The sequence below is a fragment of the Acipenser ruthenus genome, chromosome 37 (genome assembly GCF_902713425.1).
Source record: "Acipenser ruthenus chromosome 37, fAciRut3.2 maternal haplotype, whole genome shotgun sequence".
NCBI classification, from domain to species: Eukaryota; Metazoa; Chordata; class Actinopteri; order Acipenseriformes; family Acipenseridae; genus Acipenser; species Acipenser ruthenus.
The window spans coordinates 956,972-980,195 of record NC_081225.1 but is presented as its reverse complement, the minus strand read 5'-3'; the positions used below and the strand labels follow the sequence as shown (position 1 = coordinate 980,195).

At 43.7% G+C, this 23,224-nt stretch overlaps 2 protein-coding genes across 3 annotated transcripts in view; one reads left to right on the top strand and one right to left on the bottom strand.

Moving 5' to 3' along the window:
- LOC117397972 (prominin-2-like) overlaps positions 1-17,281 on the bottom strand; it is a 28,553-nt gene extending 11,272 nt beyond the window's left edge. Inside the window, exons 1-12 of one of the 2 annotated variants that reach the window (XM_059008691.1) lie at positions 16,836-17,281; positions 15,214-15,260; positions 8,148-8,350; positions 6,029-6,149; positions 5,767-5,830; positions 4,894-4,983; positions 4,009-4,208; positions 3,649-3,723; positions 2,794-2,857; positions 1,803-1,947; positions 1,131-1,283; positions 153-276 (exon numbers count right to left, since the gene is read on the bottom strand). In XM_059008691.1, the coding sequence (XP_058864674.1) occupies positions 153-276; positions 1,131-1,283; positions 1,803-1,947; positions 2,794-2,857; positions 3,649-3,723; positions 4,009-4,208; positions 4,894-4,983; positions 5,767-5,830; positions 6,029-6,149; positions 8,148-8,350; positions 15,214-15,260; positions 16,836-17,070 (1,521 nt within the window). In that variant the 5' untranslated portion in view covers positions 17,071-17,281. The remainder of the gene's footprint in view (positions 1-152; positions 277-1,130; positions 1,284-1,802; positions 1,948-2,793; positions 2,858-3,648; positions 3,724-4,008; positions 4,209-4,893; positions 4,984-5,766; positions 5,831-6,028; positions 6,150-8,147; positions 8,351-15,213; positions 15,261-16,835) is intronic. The other variant, XM_059008692.1, reaches the window with a different exon arrangement.
- A 2,072-nt stretch (positions 17,282-19,353) lies between these two features.
- The window catches only part of LOC131706852 (macrophage mannose receptor 1-like), an 18,429-nt gene continuing 14,558 nt past the window's right edge, over positions 19,354-23,224 (top strand). The window contains exons 1-2 of the mRNA XM_059008719.1: positions 19,354-19,424; positions 20,282-20,326. Coding sequence (XP_058864702.1) covers position 19,424; positions 20,282-20,326 — 46 coding nt within the window. The 5' untranslated portion in view covers positions 19,354-19,423. The remainder of the gene's footprint in view (positions 19,425-20,281; positions 20,327-23,224) is intronic.

Here is a 23,224-nt window from a genome sequence, read left to right as displayed (position 1 = left end):
GAGAGAGAGAGAGAGGGTGAGAGAGGGGGAGAGAGAGAGGGGGCCAAACAAACAGGGGAGAGGGGGAGAGAGGGGGGGCCAAACAAACAGGGGAGAGGGGAGAGGGGGAGAGAGGGTAACAAACAGAGAGGGGAAGGGGCCGACACCCTCACCTTGAACAGCTCCTGGTTCTTCCAGTTCCTGCAGAAGATGGTCTCCACATTCCCCCCGACGAAGAAAATGACGAAAACCAGCAGGATCAGGAGCCAGGAGAAGAGGAAGCTGAACCCAACACTCCTGAAGGGGGAGAGGGGAGGGCAGAGGGGAGAGGAGAGAGGGGAGAGGAGAGAGGAGAGGGGAGATCAGAGAGAGGAGAGGGGAGAAGGGAGGGGAGAGGGGAGAGGGGAGAGCAGAGGAGAGAGGAGAGAGGAGAGGGGAGAGAGGAGAGGGGAGAGGGGAGAGGAGAGAGAGGAGAGGGGAGAGAGGAGAGGGGAGAGGGGAGAGGAGAGGAGAGTGGGAGAGGGGAGAGAGGAGAGAGGAGAGGGGAGAACAGAGAGAGGAGAGAGGGCAGGGGAGATGGGAGAGGGGAGAGGGGAGAGGGGAGAGAGGAGAGAAGAGGGGAGATGGGAGAGGGGAGGGGAGGGGGAGAACAGAGAGAGAGGAAAGGGGAGAGGGGAGAGGAGAGGAGAGTGGGAGAGCGGAGAGAGGAGAGGGGAGAGGGGAGAAAGGAGAGAGGAGAGAGGGCAGGGGAGAGGGGAGAGGGGAGAGGGGAGAGGGGAGAGAGGAGAGAAGAGGGGAGATGGGAGAGGGGAGAGGGGAGAGGGGAGGGGGAGAACGGAGAGAGGAGAGACGACAGGGGAGAGGGGAGAGGGGAGAGGGGAGAGAGGAGAGGGGAGAGCAGAGGAGAGAGGAGAGAGGAGAGGGGAGAGAGGAGAGGGGAGAGGAGAGTGGGGAGAGGGGAGAGGAGAGGAGAGGAGAGGGAAAGGTGAGAGAGGAGAGGGAGAGAGGAGATAGAAGTGAGAGCATGTTCAGTATACACAGCAAGCCCAGTGATGTGGTGGTAAGCAGGGGGCAGCGCTGATGCGTAGGGGGGCTGGTGAAGCTGCGTGTTACCCCAGGCTGCCCCCGGGGTATCAGAGGGTGATACTCACGCCATGAGGAGGTTTGCTCCCGAGCTGGATGGGCAGTTTGGCTTGCCGGGATCCTGCCGTGACCACACCCCCCCAATCCCGAACGCCAGGCCCAGGAAATTCAGCAGCACAATGAGCAGGATCATACAGCACAGGACAATGGATACATTCCACCTGCAACACACACACATAACACAGAGAGAGAGAGAGAGAGAGAGAGAGAGAGAGAGAGAGAGAGAGAGAGAGAGAGAGAGAGAGAGAGAGAGGACAGAGAGAGAGAGAGAGAGAGAGAGAGAGAGAGAGCGTGAGAGAGAGAGACAGAGAGAGAGAGAGGAACACAGAGACACAGAGAGAGAGCGAGCGTGAGAGACAGACACACAGACACAGAGAGACAGGCAAAGAGTCAGAGAGAGACAGGAACAGAGACACACAGAGAGAGAGATAGAGACAGACACACATACATGTTTAACTTAAAGTCTTTAAAAAGCTCATAGAGGGAATGTAAATCCTGAACTTTCTCTCAAACTGCTCTGCAATGGGAGTCTTATTATTATTATTATTATTATTATTATTATTATTATTATTATTATTATTATTATTATTATTATTAAGCTTGTAGAATGAATGTAAAGCAGTGGGGGGGAGGGTGTGGGTGTCATGCCTCACCCCGTACAGCAGGGGGCACTACTGTACCTGATGTAGTCGTATCGCTGCACCTCCTGGCCCTGCTTCCTGAGTTCCAGCTGTATGTTGGTGATGGTAGCCGTGGCTGAGCTCAGGGAAGGGAAGGGGAGTCTGTCCAGCTCAGGCTGAATCCCATCCAGAGCCGCCTTGATACCTAGGTAAAGAAATCACAGCCCCAGTGTGTGGAGAGATTTCAGTAGATACTGTGTTATCCAGAAGAGAGCGTGGTAGGGCTGGTTTGAATAAGGCTACAGTGTGCTCAGGTGTGCCGGGATCATTGCACAGATATGTAGGCTTATTGTCTCGTCAGTGCATTCAAATCCTTTAGGGAGTGTATGCGTCACTCACTACCCTTACAAATGTTTTTTTTTTTAATATTTTGAATATGCTTTACCAGACCTCTCTGTGCTTTACAATGCTTCCCTATGCTTTACCAGACCTCTCTGTGCTTTACAATGCTTCCCTATGCTTTACCACACCTCTCTGTGCTTTACAATGCTTCCCTATGCTTTACCAGACCTCTCTGTGCTTTACAATGCTTCCCTATGCTTTACCAGACCTCTCTGTGCTTTACAATGCTTCCCTATGCTTTACCAGACCTCTCTGTGCTTTACAATGCTTCCCTATGCTTTACCAGACCTCTCTGTGCTTTACAATGCTTCCCTATGCTTTCCCATCTCATGCTTTATTACACCTTGCTGTGCTTTCACTAAGGTAATGGTTATGGTATTTCTAAGGCACTGTGGGTTTGGAGTCCACATCATATGGTTATAAGAATGAAAATCAAAACTCAGTTCAGCTTTCTCAAAGAACATTAGGAAAGTGACCACGCTCTGATTTCTGTTTCTAACGAGGGGCGACATCGTGGTGTCTTACGATAATGCTTCAGCTATCTATGTGTAACTTTTGCATGCTGGAATCAATGGAGACAGGGCAGTGGGTGTTTTAAGAATCTCCTGTATCCTCCTGCCTGCAACTAAACCAACCACAGAACACTCACTCTGTACTGCAGTGCTGGTCTCGTTGATGACCATTTGAGGGACGTTCTTGAATGTTTCCTTTCCCTGAAATCAGAGCACAGTAACACACTCAGAAACTTCCATGCAACAGTCATTATAGTCATTTAGAGACTTACAGAGACTAGGGGGGTGAGCTTTGCATCATCAACAACTGCTGCTGCTGCTGCTGCTGCAGAGTGACTTCCAGCAGGACCTTGCTTTTACGTCTCATCCGAAGGACGGAGCACAAGGAGGTTCAGTGACTTGCTCAGGGTCACAGGCAGTGATTCGGTGGCTCAGCCGGGATTTGAACCTCCTGGTATCAAACCCCTTGCTTCAACCACTGGACCACCAACATACAGCCAATACACAGCTATCCAGCTTCAGCTCACTTCCTCTCAAACAAAATGAAGGAGAACTCATTTATCAGGCTGAAACACACACAGGTACCTTACAGATTCCTTTTTAACTGCCTGCCTCTTAACTTGCTATGACGTTGGCAGTCATCCAGAGTGCTTTTTAATTGCAATCCTTCAGATGCTGCGCGTGTGTGTGATTCTTGGTCCTGGAGTTCAGAAGCTGCTGTTGAGTCCTAGCTGCGCTGTCACGGACACGTGTAACGCAGGCTACACCCACCACCATGGAGAGTTTGACGAAAAGCCAACCCCAAATCTCGACATCTCGAAACCCCAGTTTTTCTCTTATTTCACAGTTTTTTTAATTTATTCGGAAGAGATTTGTTGTTGTTGTTTTTTTTTACTGTGGTACGAACTGCAGTTTTTATTTTTCCAGCTGATTCCTAAATGAAAGGATATCGTTGGAATATTGTTTAAACTTTGAAAGAATAGTTTACTCGCCTTTTCAATCTGACCCTGCAGATCATAAGCAGCGATGTCTCTCATAATGTTCAACTCGCTGTCCACACTGGAAATCTACAGACAGAGAGACAGACAGAAAGAGAGACAGACAGAGAGACAGACAGACAGACAGGACCCGTGTCAGCGTTTCACTGTTGCCAACAATACGCTACTGAGAAAGGAATCCTCCAGGTGATTAATTTAAAAAAAAATATATTAAAAATCGCTGTGATTAAAGTCAACAAGGTTAAGTGATGCATCTAAAAGGCTGGTTTCACAGATTAGCACCAATTGGCACCAGACTGCCTGTCCCATGATAGCACTGTTTGATTATTATGAGTGGGTGAGAGAGCGGTTCACCTTGCTGTAGTCTGCCTCTATCTGCAGCTTGTCTGTGGAGAGGGAGAGGGGCTGGCAGTTTGAGCAGGCGGGGCTCGTGAGTGTTTGCTGCAGTCTGCTCTTTCGTTCGTTCAGGTTCGTGACGAGGACAGGCTGTCGGCTCTGCAGAGTCTGTCTCTTGTCTCTGATGGACTGCAGGCTGTCCATCACACTCTTGATATCTGCAAAAATGTATATACATTAGAAAAAATAAACCTGTTATATTTAAGCAAGTGTTTCAGTCATGTCCCTGTGCTTTACTATACCTCTCTGTGCTTTACAATGCTTCCCTATGCTTTACCAGACCTCTCTGTGCTTTACAATGCTTCCCTATGCTTTACCATACCTCTTTGTGCTTTACAATTCTTCCCTATGCTTTACCAGACCTCTCTGTGCTTTACAATGCTTTGCTATGCTTTACCAAACCTCTCTGTGCTTTACAATGCTTGCCTATGCTTTACCAGACCTCTCTGTGCTTTACAATGCTTGCCTATGCTTTACCATACCTCTCTGTGTTTTACAATGCTTCCCTATGCTTTACCAGACCTCTCTGTGCTTTACAATGCTTCCCTATGCTTTACCATCCCTCTCTGTGCTTTACAATGCTTGCCTATGCTTTCACTGTGCTTTATCACACTATGCTGGTAAATATTTAGCAGCAGCAATTATCTCAAATTAGTCAATCAAATTTAATTGATTATTGATTATTATCATTAGATTCATTATGTTATGGTTGACACGTTTGTCTGCTCGGCTTCAGTTGTGTACGCGCCTCACGCGATGTCAGTGTTAAAATTACGAAAGAAACAAAGACAGAGGAAGGGAGCAGACCGCGCTGACAGTCCGGTTTGTGTACAGTGTTGTTACCTTCGACGTTGACGGATACTGCATCCAGAGCTGCGGTCACAGAACTGTTCAGCTGGGAGGCGATCTCATCACCAATTAATCTGCCAATGCCTGAAACGAACACACAAGGTTAGTCAGGTGTCTTACAGACAGACAGACAGACAGACAGACAGACAGACAGACAGACAGACAGCCAGCCAGGCGGACAGACAGGCACACGTATGGGAGGGACAACGTCCTAGCAATGTATGTGGACAAACAGACACGGAGACAGACAGGCAGACAGGCAGACAGACAGACAGACAGACAGACAGACAGACAGGCAGGCAGACAGACAGGCAGACAGACAGACAGACAGACAGACAGACAGACAGCAAGCCAGGCGGACAGACAGGCACACGTATGGGAGGGACAACGTCCTAGCGATGTATGTGGACAAACAGACACGGAGACAGACAGACAGACAGGCAGACAGACAGACAGACAGACAGACAGACAGACAGGCAGGCAGACAGACAGACAGACAGGCAGACAGACAGACAGACAGACAGACAAACAGACACGGAGACAGACAGGCAGACAGGCAGACAGACAGACAGACAGACAGACAGACAGACAGGCAGGCAGGCAGACAGACAGACAGGCAGACAGACAGACAGACAGCAAGCCAGGCGGACAGACAGGCACACGTATGGGAGGGACAACGTCCTAGCGATGTATGTGGACAAACAGACACGGAGACAGACAGACAGACAGGCAGACAGACAGACAGACAGACAGACAGACAGACAGACAGGCAGGCAGACAGACAGGCAGACAGACAGACAGACAGACAGACAGACAGACAGGCAGACAGGCAGGCAGACAGACAGACAGGCAGACAGGTTCACTCACCATCTAGATCCCCTTTGATTTTGGTCTTTGGGATAGAGTACTGGTCAACAACAATGTTGATTTTCTGAGAGAGAGAGAGAGAGAGAGAGAGAGAGAGAGAGAGAGAGAGAGAGAGAGAGAGAGAGAGAGAGAGAGAGAGAGAGGAGATCAGATTCATATCTTTGTAATCTCTGGGAATTTCTAATCAGAGCAACTAAAATGATGACAATGCTGTTGGGGGAATCACTGCCCCCTAGTGGAGGGAGTCTGCCATGACACTGACCTGAGGCAGAGAGTTGGCGAAGTTCTTGAGAGTCTCCAGAGTTGAGTCCAGTGAACTGAGAGAGGGATCCACTGCCTTCGTCACCTTCTCATTAGCAGTGAAAGCCAGAACCATCCCTGCACTGGAAGCAACCGCACAATACAGGTGAGCATCCAGAGGAAGCTGAAAGGCTGGTCTAGTGCATTAACATTAACCCACTAGCGCCACCTAGCCCACCAGACTGGAACCCAGGCCTCCAGATGAAGCTGAAAGGCTTGATTAGTGCAGTAACATGAACCCGCTAGCGCCACCTAGCCCCCCAGACTGGAACCCAGGCCTCCAGAGGAAGCTGAAAGGCTGGTCTAGTGCATTAACATTAACCCTCTAGCGCCACCTAGCCCACCAGACTGGAACCCAGGCCTCCAGAGGAAGCTGAAAGGCTGGTCTAGTGCATTAACATTAACATTTTAACATTAACATTTTGTGCTATAAGTCATTAGATCCTTTTGCATGGAAGGCCTCGGTTGCAAGGGTGTGCGGTTCTTTGATGGACCCAGATTCAGTTCAAATGTTTGAATGAATGTAGAGATGGGAGCCCAGCTAACAAGATTGAAGTTTTTGCAAGGTATCAGGTTTTTAAAGACTATCATCCACACCTGTGAGCAGAAACGGACTCACTGAGAGCAGAGAGCACTGACCCAAGACTGTCACAGCTACTGGAAGCAGGCTGATCTTTGGGATACAAACTCAACATTTGTGAAACTGCGACAAATATTGCAATGACTGTAATGTGTTTTAAAGAATATGAAACCAGTAGAAAATATTATCAGCAGATCTGTGTAAGGTCCGTGAGAAGGAGTTCATTGCGTTGAAGGTCAGACTGACCTGGTGAAAGATCCAAGCCTCCCTTATCAGAGGCAAAAGTATCTTTTTAAATCAGACTCAGAGTCTTAAAGCATTCCGATTAATAGCCAGGTTAATATAATAATTATAATTTATTTCTTAGCAGACGCCCTTATCCAGGGCGACTTACAAGATATCACATTATTTTTACATACAATTACCCATTTATACAGTTGGGTTTTTACTGGAGCAATCTAGGTAAAGTACCTTGCTCAAGGGTACAGCAGCAGTGTCCCCACTGGGGATTGAACCCATGACCCTCCGGTCAAGAGTCCAGAGCTCTAACCACTACTCCACACTGCTGTGGTTAAATAGATCTCATATTAAAAACATCTCTCATATATATCTGTATGGTATTTGGTAGCAAGGATCCTCCAGTTCACCTATTTTTTAGGGAAAGGAGGGGTGGAAGATAGTGAACCATGAGCTCACATTTAGCTAATTTTGAAATCAGAGTTGAGAAAAAATCATTAACTCAAATATAGGAACTGTCAAGGCAGATTGATGATCAGATTTAATTGGGACTCCTGATGTATTCAATGGAGGAGTAATCCTATAAAAACCAAGGTAAAACCCCGGTCAAGTATCGCTTGACTTGCTAACTGCAGGTTGTGTGGTTCATGCTCTGAGGAGCTCTGAAAGACTGACTGCTGATGGTCAAAGTCAAGTCTCTGCCTTTTGAAGACAGTTCTTATTTTTCAATATATCCTACACTACACTTCCATAAACTGGTAGGTAAGCGTATATTTGAATTTAATATCTCTTTTATAATGATGCATTGCTATAAGGTATAGAAATGATGTTTTAGTCTTGAGAGAGTGGTGTATATTGAATGTTCTAGAATTTAGCACTGGGCGTTTTTAGCTTTATGCATGGATAGCCTGAAGGCTAAATATATGATAACCATATCTATATTACTGCATTGACAGTAATGCAGTTAAATCTGTCTGTCAGCTGGGATTCGACGTAGTCTGTAACTCCTCAATTCATTTTTAAGCATTTAATAAACCGAAGGAGTACTGATACTGCTCTGATTTGTTAAAACTTCAAATTAAATGAGTCTGTGTGATTTTCTCGAATTGTTTAAAAGTCATCTGGATACGTTGCAAGCCCAGTGCAGGAACGATCCACTAACAGGAGTTCAAAACATCTTTATGTCCTCCTGAACGTCTTCCCTGAGTTTAAGAGTGTGCTCAGAGCATATATATATAAATAAATCTTGCCAGGATGTTCTTACAGGATGACGATGGTTGTCATGGTGAGGAATGTGATCATGGCGTTGCGCTGGCAGCGCAAGGCCTCGCGGTCCTTTTTGGCCCTGCCCCCACACCGTCCGCAGCAGCGACAGCACGCGAAGATCGCTCCGACCAGGGGCATGAAGAAGAGGAAGAGCAGGCCGAGCAGAGCGCACACAATGTAACCAGCTTCATAACGAGCCACCTGGAGGAGGACAGACACGCCGTCAGGGAGAGAGCGGGAGGGGGAGGGAGAGAGGGGGAGAGGGAGAGGGGGAGAGGGGGAGAGGGAGACACAGAAAGAGAGACAGAGAGGGAAAGAGAGAGGGAGGAGACACAGAAAGAGAGACAGAGAGAGGGAGAGAAAGACACAGAGAGAGGGGGAGAGAGGGAGGAGACACAGAGAGAGAGGGAAAGAGAGAGAGGGAGACACAGAAAGAGAGAGAGAGAGAGAGGGGAGGAGAGAGAGGGTGAGGGAGACAGAGAGATAGAAACACACAGAGACAGAGATAGAATCGAGGGCTTTCTGCGCCAGAGCCAAGAGGAGAAACTGCAGGTCTTTCTGGAGGAGACACACACACACGCACACACACACACACACACGCACACAGGGAGAGACACAGATATCATTCTGTTTATTTCATGTCTGTTCTTTTGTGTTCTCCAATGCATCTCGTCTTTAGCAAAAACCTGTTGAACTTCTCATGTCAATAAAATATTTGATCTTGAACAAGGGAGGCCATTGAAACTGGCCGACACAAAGAATCCTGGCTAGCCAAAGAAAGGTGGCTGTGATGTCACGGTGATCTGGGAGAGATCGAGACAGAGGTGCACTTCCTGTTACACTGCCCCCAATACAAACAAACAAGGGACACGTTCCTTCTTCCCCAAATTGGGCAATCAGGCTACAGAATTCCCTTTACTCTCCGACACGGACAAAATATCAGTCCTGTTAGGAGAAGCAGACAGCAGAGCCCCCTGCCCAGTATGGAGCCCCCTGCCCAGTATGGAGCCCCCTGCCCAGTATGAAGCCCCCTGACCAGTATGGAGCCCCCTGCCCAGTACGAAGCCCCCTGCCCAGTATGGAGCCCCCTGCCCAGTATGAAGCCCCCTGACCAGTATGGAGCCTCCTGCCCAGTATGGAGCCCCCTGCCCAGTACGAAGCCCCCTGCCCAGTATGGAGCCCCCTGCCCAGTATGGAGCTCCCTGCCCAGTATAGAGCCCCCTACCCAGAATGGAGCCCCCTGCCCAGTATGGAGCCCCCTGCCCAGTATGAAGCCCCCTGACCAGTATGGAGCCCCCTGCCCAGTATGGAGCTCCCTGCCCAGTATAGAGCCCCCTGCCCAGTATGGAGCCCCCTGCCCAGTATGAAGCCCCCTGCCCAGTATGGAGCCCCCTGCCCAGTATGGAGCTCCCTGCCCAGTACGAAGCCCCCTGCCCAGTACGGAGCCCCCTGCCCAGTATGGAGCCCCCTGCCCAGTATGGAGCCCCCTGACCAGTATGGAGCCCCCTGCCACAGCCTGAGAGAGACATCCCAGATACTCTGCACAGGGACAGACATGATTGTTCAAGGCTGATACTGTGAATATGGAGAGGGGAGGAGGGTGTATATGGGGAGGGAAGGGCAGAAGGAAGGGGGGTTATCTGTCTGTATTGTGTCTCTATTGATGTTTCTTGTTTAAATGCTTGGGCAAAACTTCATTTTATGTTGTCATGCCGAAAAAGCCTTTTTTGAATTGAATTGGGAAGAGAGAAAGAGAGAGAGAGGTCAATAATTGTTTCATGTCTGTTCTTTTGTGTTCTCTAATGCATTGTATCTTTGGCAATACTTGTTCAAATTGTCAAGACAATGAAGTATTTTAACTTAAACTCAAACTTGAGACAAAGGGAGAAACACGCACATACAGAGCCAGACAGACAAAGAGAGAGACAAAGAGACACAGAGAGAGAGAGAGAGAGAGAGAGACAGAGAGAGGGAGAGAGAGAGAGAGAGAGAGAGAGAGAGAGAGAGAGAGAGAGAGAGAGAGAGAGAGAGAGAGAGAGAGAAATGCACAGAAAGGCAGAATAAAAGACACATGCATACACGTTACAGACACACAGGAATGGATCCCTGTAACACATTTCTGAAAAGCATAAGAGTGAAGTCATCATGAGGAGTGGTGGAGGGGGGGTACTCCAGTAGCAATCCCCCCAGTTGATGAATGACACACAGTATGACGGATGGATGTCATTCACTGGATCAGTAATCAGCTGGGAGGTTTGCTACAGAATTAATATCAGCACCCCTTCCTCCATTCTACATTTTTCAAGGAAGGACTCGTTTTTTTTTTAATCGTCTTTCTTGAAAGTCAGCTGGGGTTCCTGTTGTGCGAATGACACGTTGATAGAAATGTGTGCAAAGCTGCCTGTGCGATGCAAAGATTTGCAAAGCAGGAAGACTTTATGAAAAACCAGCTTCCTTATCTCTCAAAATCTAACAGCGGCGGGTTGTGTAACGTTGTGATCTGGCAGTGAAACTGTGGATTAGGTCACACTCTGTGTGTGAAAGCAGATTTTAAACAAGATGGTATTGTGGAAGATGCTGTTAAAGGGGCGTGCTGATACTGGCACTCGGAAATTACCTTTAAGAGATTAAATACAGCCATTCACTAATGTGTTGATTTCCAAACAAGGAGAGCTGTCCTTCCCTCACCTTTACAACGGTGTACCAAGCGAATTTTTCTCTCATCCGGGGCGCGGGTGTTTTTACTGCCGTACCGAGTCCATATGCATCTCTCAGAACCCCACCAAAAAGTCTAGAACCAGGGCTGGCTGATTTTAAATCAAGTCGATTTAAATCACTTGATTAAAAAAAAAAAAGTCATTGATTTCAATCTTTTCTTTTACTACCTAATTTATAAAGTTTCTCAGGAAATGACATGAAAAGCAGGTTTTAAAAACTTTTTTTTTATTGACACACAAACAACATCTTAAACTCTCTGTGAACTCAAATGAGCACCGGAGTTTATATTAACCCTTTGAGTAGTACGAACGTTCTGAAACTTTAAGCTTGAATTACCGCGTCTACAAAACTTCTGATAACAAGATATTGTAACACTAGGTTTCTGTATCTTCTTTTATTTGTCTCTTGCGCCCCCTGCTAGATATTAACTGAATTACATACAATAAATCATCACAAAAATGACAGCGATGTTTGTAAACTGGCGAAAATCGCTCATTGAGAAAGAAGTATTAGAAATAATACTGAATTCAGATTCCGATTTAAATTCGAGTAAATACAATTCTCCCACTGAATCGGATGTCAGCGAGTGCGTCAGTGAAGACATAAGCGAAGAATATTTACCATCAACATCAAGCAACAGCGAAGAGGCGGAGCCAAGCTCTGTGCGTTGATCCATGCTTCAAGGAGTATCATACCTTGAAGCATTAGACACTCTCACCTCCTCCACCCCCACAACCTGTTTACTCGTTTCTGATTTATTTGTGTCTCTCTCTCTCTCTCTCTCCCTCTCTCCCCCACTCTCGCTCCCTCCCCCTCCCCCTCTCCCTCTCTCCCTCTGTCTCGCCCCTTCTCTCCCCTCCTCCCTCTCTCCCTCTCCATCCCCTCTCCCTGTCCCTCTCCCCCTCTTTCTCTCTCCCCCTCCCCCTCTCTTGCTCCCTCTCTTCCCCTCTCCCTCTCCCTCTCTCCCCCTTTCTCTCCCTCTATCTCCTCTATCTCCCCCTCTCTCTCTCTCTCTGTTTCTCTCTCTCTCTCTCCCTCTCCATCCCATCTCCCCCTCTCCCTGTCCCTCTCCCCCTCTTTCTCTCTCCCCCTCCCCCTCTCTTGCTCCCTCTCTTCCCCTCTCCCTCTCCCTCTCTCTATCTCTCCCCCTCCCTCTCTCTCTCTCTCTCTCTCTCTCTCTCTCTCCCTCTCTCCCCCTCTCTTGCTCCCTCTCTTCCCCTCTCCCTCTCCCTCTCTCCCCCTTTCTCTCCCTCTATCTCCTCTATCTCCCCCTCTCTCTCTCTCTCTGTTTCTCTCTCTCTCTCTAGTTCAGGATGTGGTGTTTTGGTTGTTCCACCCCCTTGTTTATTGTCTACCTGTTATTTTTTAGTCAAAACCTTTCCCTGTGACAAAATAAAACATTATATTTATTTGTTTTATATATTTACGGTAAAAATGTATTTGTCTGTATTTCGTCAGTGTTCATTACATACGTACAAACATATCGCTTTCAGCTTGTTTCTATGCTGTACTCATAATAATCAAGCGCATGCAGAAGACAGAAAAAAAACTCACTCCCGTAGGACCGGCAGGGCATTTTACAACTCGCTACTCAAAGGGTTAAGACTGAATTTAATTTCAATTATGACGCACTTGTAGCTCTCTTGTCAAGTACTGTAAAATCTTTGCATAAGTCTATTTTCTAGGTATTATTACGGGGTCCTAAAAAGGGTGGAGCGACTTATACAACAGTGCGACTTATACATGGGGTTTTACGGTAATTCAAGTGACTGCACATGGTGCAGTTTTTCAGGTTACCCCTGTCTGCTAATGATCTTTCTGGACTCTATTTACTTATAAACAGAAAATAAACTTGTTCGTGTTTAGTTGTTATTTTGGACACAAAAATAGGCCAACATGACCCGGGATATTTATCCATGTAGCATTGCATTAACAAAATGGTTGTTTTTTTTATCATCATCATTATTATTATTATTATTATTATTATTATTATTATTATTATTATTATTATTATGGATGTGTGTTTGTAAGTATATTTATCTATGTATGCTTGTATGTATATGTGTATATATATATTTTATATTACTGTTGTTCTGAATATATTATTTAAATGGTATGATTGTGGTAGATGTGAAATATGTTTTACAAATGTATTGTGGTTTTATTTTTTATTTTTTTGTACTGTATGGTGCTTTGAGATACTTCTGTATAAAAAGCACTATAAAAATGCAAATAAATAAATATTTAAATAAATAATGAACCAGCCCCTTCTCAAAGTGTAGTAAAGCACAGAGAAGAGACTGAACCAGCCCCTTCTCAAAGTGTAGTAAAGCACAGAGAAGAGACTGAACCAGCCCCTTCTCAAAGTGTAGTAAAACACAGAGAAGAGACTGAACCAGCCCCTTCTCAAAGTGTAGTAAAGCACAGAGAAGAGACTGAACCAGCCCCTTCTCAAAGTGTAGTAAAGCACAGAGAAGAGACTGAACCAGCCCCTTCTCAAAGTGTAGTAAAGCACAGAGAAGAGAATGAACCAGCCCCTTCTCAAAGTGTAGTAAAACACAGAGAAGAGACTGAACCAGCCCCTTCTCAAAGTGTAGTAAAACACAGAGAAGAGACTGAACCAGCCCCTTCTCAAAGTGTAGTAAAGCACAGAGAAGAGACTGAACCAGCCCCTTCTCAAAGTGTAGTAAAGCATAGAGAAGAGACTGAACCAGACCCTTCTCAAAGTGTAGTAAAGCATAGAGAAGAGACTGAACCAGCCCCTTCTCAAAGCTGGTTGTACCTGTCTGAAGAGATGTTTGTAAAAAGGGCTTATAAAAATATATACTAGGCTAGTAGAGACTCATTTTCTAAGCAAGTAACAGCATCTCTCTGATAATGTGCCACAGTACTAGTTATAAAATTCTGCACTATCCTCCAACTTATTTTTGTGTTATAAAATTGACATGTAACTTTATGATCGAATGAAATACTGCATAGCTCAGAGTTTATTACTTTCTAATATTTAGCATATAAACATACATACCGCCTTACATAATAATGGAGATTAAATAAATCACATAGCGTGTTTCATATACAGCAAACTAACTGTAGCCCTGGTCAGCAATTAGCGTCTTTAAAACAAAAGAAGTTAAATATTTCAGATTATCGGAAGACGCGTTTCTCATTTTGAATGACTGAAAACAACACTTCGATTGAAGCTGAATGTGAAAGCAAGGAATCTCATCTCGTAATTGCAAGTTTTGACTCGATACCTCCCCGTTTTAAGTGACATCTGACACTCTAAAATGGGTTTAAAAGGGGGGAGGGAGTTGGGGAAGTGGACCCCCCCTTAACCTACCTTCAGCCTCAAACGCACCAGCCAAGCCACGGAGATATTTATCAAACACTATTTGTTCGTTGAAACCAATTCTTCTGTACATTAAAATAATAATAATAATAATCGCCGTTTAGAAACTCCAGAAAGCCTTTTTAGAAGGGAAACCACATTCTAGTTTACATAGAGGATGCCGCAATGATAAATCATGGGCTTTATTTGTGTATTGGTATACGATTTTATGAGTAATTTGGTTTGGTATATAACTGTTCACAAACCACCATTTGCAACAAACTCAGAAAGTTAAATTTACAGCATGCGCAGGTAGAGCTAAAACTACCGTGCAGTTATTTTTTCCAGAATTTGAAGGGGAAAATATCGATTTAAATCCAAAAAAATACGATTTTAAAAAAATCAGATTGTTATATTTTTTTTTAAATAAAGAAAAATCGCCAACACTGTCTAGAACTGTTAATGAATATAAAACACATTTATTAAAAATAGTTTTTTTTTTTAAATAAAGCCCTGAGTTCAATATTTAAAACATTCATTATTTTAAAAAAAGCATTGTAAAGCACAGAGAGGTCTGGTAAAGCATAGGGAAGCATTGTAAAGCACAGAGAGGTCTGGTAAAGCATAGTGAAGCATTGTAAAGCACAGAGAGGTCTGGTAAAGCATAGGGAAGCATTGTAATGCACAGAGAGGTCTGGTAAAGCATAGGGAAGCATTGTAAAGCACAGAGAGGTATGGTTAAGCATGACAAAACGTGGCAAACCATGGTAAAGTATAGGTGAACGCATAACCATGGTAAATGTAGGCCTAAATGTATATAAGGGATGACAATGTAAATATCTTTGACATAAAAGACAGCTGTTTAAAACACTGCTTACTGATATTTGGAACAATCCTGATTATAATGATCATGTCATTCCACGCGGTTAGCTTTTCCATATCGATATGAAATAAATCGTGCCTGGGTTTCAACGCACTGCGCGTCATTTGAGTAGAACACGTGATCTAAAACGCTTACCTTTATGACGTCGACGCCCTCATTATTCAGCAGATTCCGTAATAATTCTGAAATAAATCAAAGAAGCATATGACTTCATAAAGTGGCAGTGCGCCAGGAAAACACAGCAAATAATACACGAAAACCAGGTGTTTATTTCCTTGGGTCAATCCCTCTTTTCTAAAGAAAAAATATTCTGAAGAGTTTACTTAAGTTATTATTTATTTCTTAGCAGACGCCCTTATCCAGGGCGACTTACAATTGTTACAAGATATCACATTATTTTTACATACAATTACCCATTTATACAGCTGGGTTTTTACTGGAGCAATCTAGGTAAAGTACCTTGCTCAAGGGTACAGCAGCAGTGTCCCCCCACCTGGGATTGAACCCACGACCCACCGGTCAAGAGTCCAGAGCCCTAACCACTACTCCACACTGCTGCCCAGTTAAAACTGAGTTTTCACTTGCGGGCACCTCTCAATGAAGACCGAAGTAAACCACAGTAATGATATTAAACTTGTCTTTCGCCACAGTTGTTTCTTGTTTAGAAACCACAATACCAGGGATCAAATAAAATTTTTAAAAAAAATAAAAGTACTTTTTAGACTGTTTCTGCCTGAAAATTCTTTTTTTTCTGGAATAGATCTTAGTAATGAATCTACACAGAAGCACACGGACCATATTAATGTAAGATAATAAGTACTAAATACATAAAAGAAACCGGGATGCATGCTCTAATCCAAGGCTATAGCACGGCCAGGTCCTGTTGCAGGTGAGTACGCAGAGTCTGGAAAGTATGGGGATGACGTCAGAGAATACTATGGAGCTTAAAATGGCTAAGTATTATTATTATTATTATTATTATTATTATTAGTAGTATATTTAGCAGGCGCCTTTATAGGCGACTTACAGAGACTAGGGTGTGTGAACTATGCATCAGCTGCAGAGTCACTTACAACTACGTCTCACCAGAAAGGCGAAGCACAAGGAGGTGAAGTGACTTGCTCAGGGTCACACAATGAGTCAGTGGCTGAGGTGGGATTTGACCTCCTGGTTACAAGCCCTTTTCTTTAACCACTGGACCACACAGCCTCCTAAGTACATCATTAGTAGTATTAGTTTGTTACATAATAAATTTGATGGGTTTTTCAGCCCCTATTTGCATGGTTTGACACACACTTTTCTGTATAATTTTTTCATAGCACCGTTATTTTCTTTTATATATAACATCACCCCTTTTTTAGGATATATTGAAACAGAACTCTTTCTCTACAGCAGTTCCCGCATAGTGTAATAATTTTTTTAATGCTCGTCATTTCAGGTTTAACTTCAGTGTTATATTACAGTACGTGATAATGATACAAGCAGACGGGAACAAAGCGTTCAGCATTTTCAGCTTCCTTGTTTATGATGCATTGCAATTGATCAGTTCATTTTCTAAGGCTTATTTCGTATTCATAAATGTATCGTGTACCAATATGTATACATTTAAAAGAATGTATTCATTGGCACTCAGAATATCTCAGTTTTTAAAATGTTTTCACCAGGCTGTGCATGCCAGTACCTGGACTTTCCTTTCGTTGTTGTTGAGAATTGCATCCCTGGTTACGCCTGTCGATGCAAATATTAATGATACTCACCTTCGGGAAAGGGATTGGGTTGCACGCAGCCTAGGAAAGACTTCACGAAGCCGTACAGGGGTGCTAAAGCCCCCGCATCGCTTGTCACCCGGCCGGCAGGTTGCTGTGGTATGTCAGTGAAATTGAGCGCGTTTAGCGGGGCGGCCGGACACGTCACGTCGGTCAGAAGTCCGGCAGGTAACAGAAGGGACAGCGCGAGCCAGAGCAACATCAAACCCCCCCGCCGGACAGACATTCTAATAATAATAATAATAATAATAATAATTGAGATAATATAAAAACTAACCCCAACTATTTAAAAAAAAAATCCTATTTCGCTAACGCAGCACTAATAAAAACAATACATACTACTTAAAATAAGTATAATCAAGTTATTATCCGACCGAATCGCTGCAGTTATCCGAACGACAGCTTCATACTCGACTCTTTGTAAGGGTATTTATGGATAGTTGATACACGCCCACGTAGCTGAAGGAAAGAAGATGAAAGAAAAATAATGCGTAAAACCTGTTTCGCAGGTCTGCCAACGGGCAGGATAGGCCTATATTATTATTATATAAAACGTGACACGCCGTATACACGCACACAGTGTCGGCAGGAAGGTCACAGAACCAAACAAAGTATAATTGTATCGTCTGTTTTTGGTACTGGAGGAAAGGGTCAATATTTAAAATATAGCTGCTAATCAATACTGAAGCACTTGTAACCCCCCTTGTAAAGCATAGGGGCGCATTGTAAAGCACAGAGAGGTGTGGTAAAGCATAGGGAAGCATTGTAAAGCACAGAGAGGTCTGGTAAAGCATAGTGAAGCATTGTAAAGCACAGAGAGGTCTGGTAAAGCATAGGGAAGTATTGTAAAGCACAGAGAGGTCTGGTAAAGCATAGGGAAGCATTGTAAAGCACAGAGAGGTCTGGTAAAGCATAGGGAAGCATTGTAAAGCACAGAGAGGTCTGGTAAAGCATAGGGAAGCATTGTAAAGCACAGAGAGGTCTGGTAAAGCATAGGGAAGCATTGTAAAGCACAGAGAGGTCTGGTAAAGCATAGGGAAGCATTGTAAAGCACAGAGAGGTCTGGTAAAGCATAGGGAAGTATTGTAAAGCACAGAGAGGTCTGGTAAAGCATAGGGAAGCATTGTAAAGCACAGAGAGGTCTGGTAAAGCATAGGGAAGCATTGTAAAGCACAGAGAGGTCTGGTAAAGCATAGGGAAGCATTGTAAAGCACAGAGAGGTCTGGTAAAGCATAGGGAAGCATTGTAAAGCACAGAGAGGTCTGGTAAAGCATATAAATAAACTTGGCAAAGCAGGGTAAATCATAGCAAATGCAGAGTATAACCATGGGAAAAACAGATGGGGGCAAAACTGCAAAAGCACCAGGGTAAACTTTGACAAGGGCTGGCGGGGTGTTCAGGTCAGGATAGAAAGTGAACATTTGAACCTAGCTGTTTGTTTTGGAGTGTGCCGGATCGGTTTACAATGTGATGACTGGATAGTCCTGTTCCAATGCAAAATGCCCTGTATATACGATTACTCCTTTGCAAAGAGATTTTCCTGCTGCTGTGTGAATCCCTTTGCTTTAGGCAAAACTCTGATTTGAGTAAAACAAAGCATGCCTGAGATGGGGAATTCACAATGATGCAACCAGCCAGCCATGATTTCCATTCTGGGGTCTTATCAATCCCCTGCTAAAAGCCTTGCACAGTGAATGCATGGTGAAGCATAGGTAAGCATTGCAAAGCACAGGGAGGTATGTTAAAAAAATATCACTCACATTTACTGAGAAGGGGGCTGGTTCAGTCTCTGTGCTTTACTACACTTTGAGAAGGGGCTGGTTCAGTCTCTTCTCTGTTTTTTACTACACTTTGAGAAGGGGCTGGTTCAGTCTCTTCTCTGTGCTTTACTACACTTTGAGAAGGGGCTGGTTCAGTCTCTTCTCTGTGTTTTACTACACTTTGAGAAGGGGCTGGTTCAGTCTCTTCTCTGTGCTTTACTACACTTTGAGAAGGGGCTGGTTCAGTCTCTTCTCTGTGTTTTACTACACTTTGAGAAGGGGCTGGTTCAGTCTCTTCTCTGTGCTTTACTTTGAGAAGGGGCTGGTTCAGTCTCTTCTCTGTGCTTTACTACACTTTGAGAAGGGGCTGGTTCAGTCTCTTCTCTGTGCTTTACTACACTTTGTAGTTCTTACAGTTCTTACACAACAATAAACGCTCCCAACCCTACAGTCAATTCTTAGCCAACGACTGAACTGAACCAAGTCTCCACATTGTGATTTCTTAGTTAAATGACACGGTTTTAAATACCTAAATCAATCTAAATGACTTGCAAATGAACCGACGACAGGAGCCATGGTGAGGATGAATAGTTTTCCATTTCATGTAGTCCAATCCGATTGGTGCTCTAGCAGACCCCCGCCCCCGCCCCCGCCCCCGCCCCCGCCCCCTCGGCCTCCCTACGTCACCGTGGAGCTACCAGAGGAGCAGGGGGGGGGGGGTTTAATAGACCCGCACCCCATACGTCTGAGTCACTTTTTAGCTGGGACCTTCCATCACACCAGTACACACTTTTAACATCTCCTCCAGTGAACAGCAAAAGTGAGTTCTCTCTCTACAGCTTTTAGTGATTTTTTATTTTGTAATATTCTGGTTGCTGTTTGTTTAATTGCTTTAAAATACATCTATACATTTTTTTTTAAAAAATTAACGGTAATGCTTTTAAGTTCTGAGTAGTTACCTACAGCGGCGTGCAAATGTATCAAGATCTGTCATCGATATCCTTCATATACCCGCCTGCATGAAACCGTCAAGGTGTGAGAATTTCAATCTCCGCTCAGTAATCAGTGATATAGAAACACACTCGTGTGTGAAAATGTCAGACCGCTTTGTGCTTTAATCAGGCGTCTTAAACAACTTCTAAAAAGTCTCCTGCGTTTTATCACGTGTGACTATAGTGTTCTGTTTTAAAGCCATCGATTAAATTAGACAATCACTAACGATTATCAAGATGTACAAGATTTTCCAGCGGTTTGACGCACAACAAATCAGAACTACAGAAGCAATGGGGTGCTCTAATACACGGGCACGCTGCTGGATATATTTTCAAAGGTTCGTCTCTGTGCTGTGCTTTAACCAGGGGGTACCACAGCAGTAAACTTGGTCATGCCCTGGGCAGCAGTGTGGAGTAGTGGTTAGGGCTCTGGACTCTTGACCGGAGGGTCGTGGGTTCAATCCCAGGTGGGGGACACTGCTGCTGTACCCTTGAGCAAGGTACTTTAACTAGATTGCTCCAGTAAAAACCCAACTGTATAAATGTGTAATTGTATGTAAAAATAATGTGAGATCTTGTAATAGTTGTAAGTCGCCCTGGATAAGGGCGTCTGCTAAGAAATAAATAATAAATTAAAGTTGATTGAGATGTTCTGCTAACACGTTTCAATGCTTTGTCTCCACAGTGAATTGGCACAAGTTCACATCCTCTCTCTGCCTTGCTTTGACTGGTAAGCTACCTTATAATACACACCGGGCTGAATGAACTCATAAAGTAACTCATTCATGTTTCTCTGAAAAGATCCAGCACACACGCTGTATGTATTGATGTAATTAGTGGGGCTTTCGAAGCAAGACTCCCCACTTTATCTTCTAATTATTCTTTGGCACGCTAGTCCTCTTACACCGTTTAAGCTAGAAACGCCGTTCAAACTTCAAAACGTGTAGACCGGTCTGGAATAGTGTTCTTGTATACAACTTTCTGATATCTTTTTATAAACTATTAAGCTGTGTGTCCTTTTTTTTGTCCATCTTCATTCACTTTAATGGGACTTTTTTCAACATTCTAAAGCTCCCCATAGCTTAAAAACTCCCAGACTTCAATCATTCTATTTACTGTAAACGGTGTGACTTTTGACACAAATCAGCTACTTTGACCACTTTCCCAACAAGTAAGACAAAAAGTTAGAGTATATGGAATCTTCCTCTACTTCTCTGCTATCCAAATCTGAAATCAAAACCGAAATAACTTGTACCAATCAAGAGGTAGAGCTGTTTTAGTAACCGCACCAACTGGGATTTTGACCACTTTCCCTAACAAGCCCCACAACTTTCGCTGTTAACAAAATTAGAGTAAGTTATCATTACAGTATAGTTAAAAAAAATAACAGGTAGACGATGGCAGTTAAGAAACTCTCCAAAACATGACTAAGTAGTCCTGAAATTAAGGCAATGGCAAATAATGGCTTAAAGGGGCTATTTATCCCAAATCGTCATTAGCGCAATTTTTGTCTGAAAAGGGGGAAAAATACATTTATACTTTTAAACAATAAATGCTTTCATCATATAGACCAATCGCTATATAGGTTATTTGTAAGGCTCCCACACTCTCTGTGTTATTCTGTCAGAGAAGCTCCTACTGCTTTTAAAATCAAGACTGAAAACGTGTTTTTACAAACTATATCAGAGACTGTTATACAATATAACTGCTTTTTTTGTTGTCCTTTTTAATTTCAAATTGCATTGATTCGGTTTTTATTGTCCTGTTTATATGAATTGGATTTCTTTCCGGTTGCTACATTTTGTATTTAACTGTCATGTTACAGTGGGGTAATTTGTGACGCGCCTTGGCGTCCCTGTGACGTAATGCGCTCGATAAATGTGAATAAACAAATACATAAATAAATAAGCAAGCCCCTAAAGGAAATGTCTGGGTTGTAGATGTCTGGTTTGCTAACTTGTTTGTCTGTTTTTTTTTTAACTATCTGAAAGAAATCGTTGAAATAACAATTTGGAGAAAATAGGTGTAGACCGTTTTGCCTTTTTGGGGTTTTTTTTTTAATCAGAAATGGGGGAAGAGAACAAAATAGAGTTTGCCAAATCAGAAATAAACAAACAAGAGTTGTTTTTATTTGCTTGCTTGTTAGAAGGTTTAAGAATTATTTTATTCGGTTTTAGAATTGTAATCGATGTTTTTCGTTAAAAAAAAGTTTTAATGACGTCATAAATGTTTTAATGGCGTCATAAAAGTGCTAATGACGTTTTGGAGCAAATATATTTCAGAATCCTTGCACTGTATATTTTAATCTAATAAATTGGAGGGGAGATGTTTGTGTATTATTATTATTATTATTATTATTATTATTATTATTATTATTATTGCGCATGTTTCTAAGCGCTGGGCGGATGTCTAATCAAGTTGAGAGTGTGTTTCATTCTCACGCACTGTTTTCTGTATCAGGGGGTCTGTCATACAAAGAGAAACACGCTCTCAGCTTGATTAGAGGCAGACAGCGAACACTTAGAATCAAAGTATAAATCATTCCATTTGAATTAAAAAAAGAGAAGAAACCTCGATAAAGTGATTAAATAAATCTAATAAATACGCTCTGCAGCTCTGAGCCGCTCAGAGGGAGCGGGACTGAGCCGCTGTGAACCGCGTTTTTAAAAAAACAAACGAATTACTAGTCTAAAATTATTTTAAAAATACATCAATATTTGCAAGCCCCTAAATAAAGGAGTTTTTTTTAAGCGCTGCTGTTAGCCTTAAGCTGATTCTCTTACAGTAAGCAGCAGTGTGGAGTGTTATAGTAGGGCAGCAGTGTGGAGTAGTGGTCAGGGCTCTGGACTCTTGACCGGAGGGGCGTGGGTTCAATCCCAGGTGGGGGACACTGCTGCTGTACCCTTGAGCAAGGTACTTTACCTAGATTGCTCCTGTAAAAACCCAACTGTATAAATGGGTAATTGTATGTAAAAAAATAATGTGATATCTTGTAATAATTGTAAAACCCCAGCAAAGCAGGATAAACTACGGTAAATGCAGAGTATACGCGCGGGGAAAGCACCGGGCGAAACGTGCAAATTGACCGTGCAAAAGGGTTGTGATTTGGAGTAACATTGAGAATCGAGCCCATAGTTTCTGATTGCGCAGTTGCTTCAAGCGACTTTGCTACAGAACCCCCTCACCATTACAGCCGATTCTTTACAGTCCGGATTGACTGGGTTTTAAAACCATCTTCACTGTTAACCCATTCAGCGCCACTGACCTTATCATTTTTTGAATCATTTTGAAGTGGCATCCACCTGCCTGTTATTTAAATGTGCTCTATAACTGCATTGTTATGATCTGACTCGAATTGTGATAACCGCGAAACGTGAGTCTGAATGTAGTGTCAAATTACGCAAATGCACAGGACTCGCCTGACCTCAGCACCACGTTACTGGATCCTCAGCTGATGCGCTATCCTTGCACTATTGCACTGCTAACATGTCACTGTAGATATAACTTGCTGTGATCCTAACTGGCTGCATCCTAGTTCATATTGTATTCTAGTATTATTATTATTATTTGCACTGATTGTAAACTACACTGTGTTTAAATATGAAGCTTGCATTGTAACCCTGTGCTG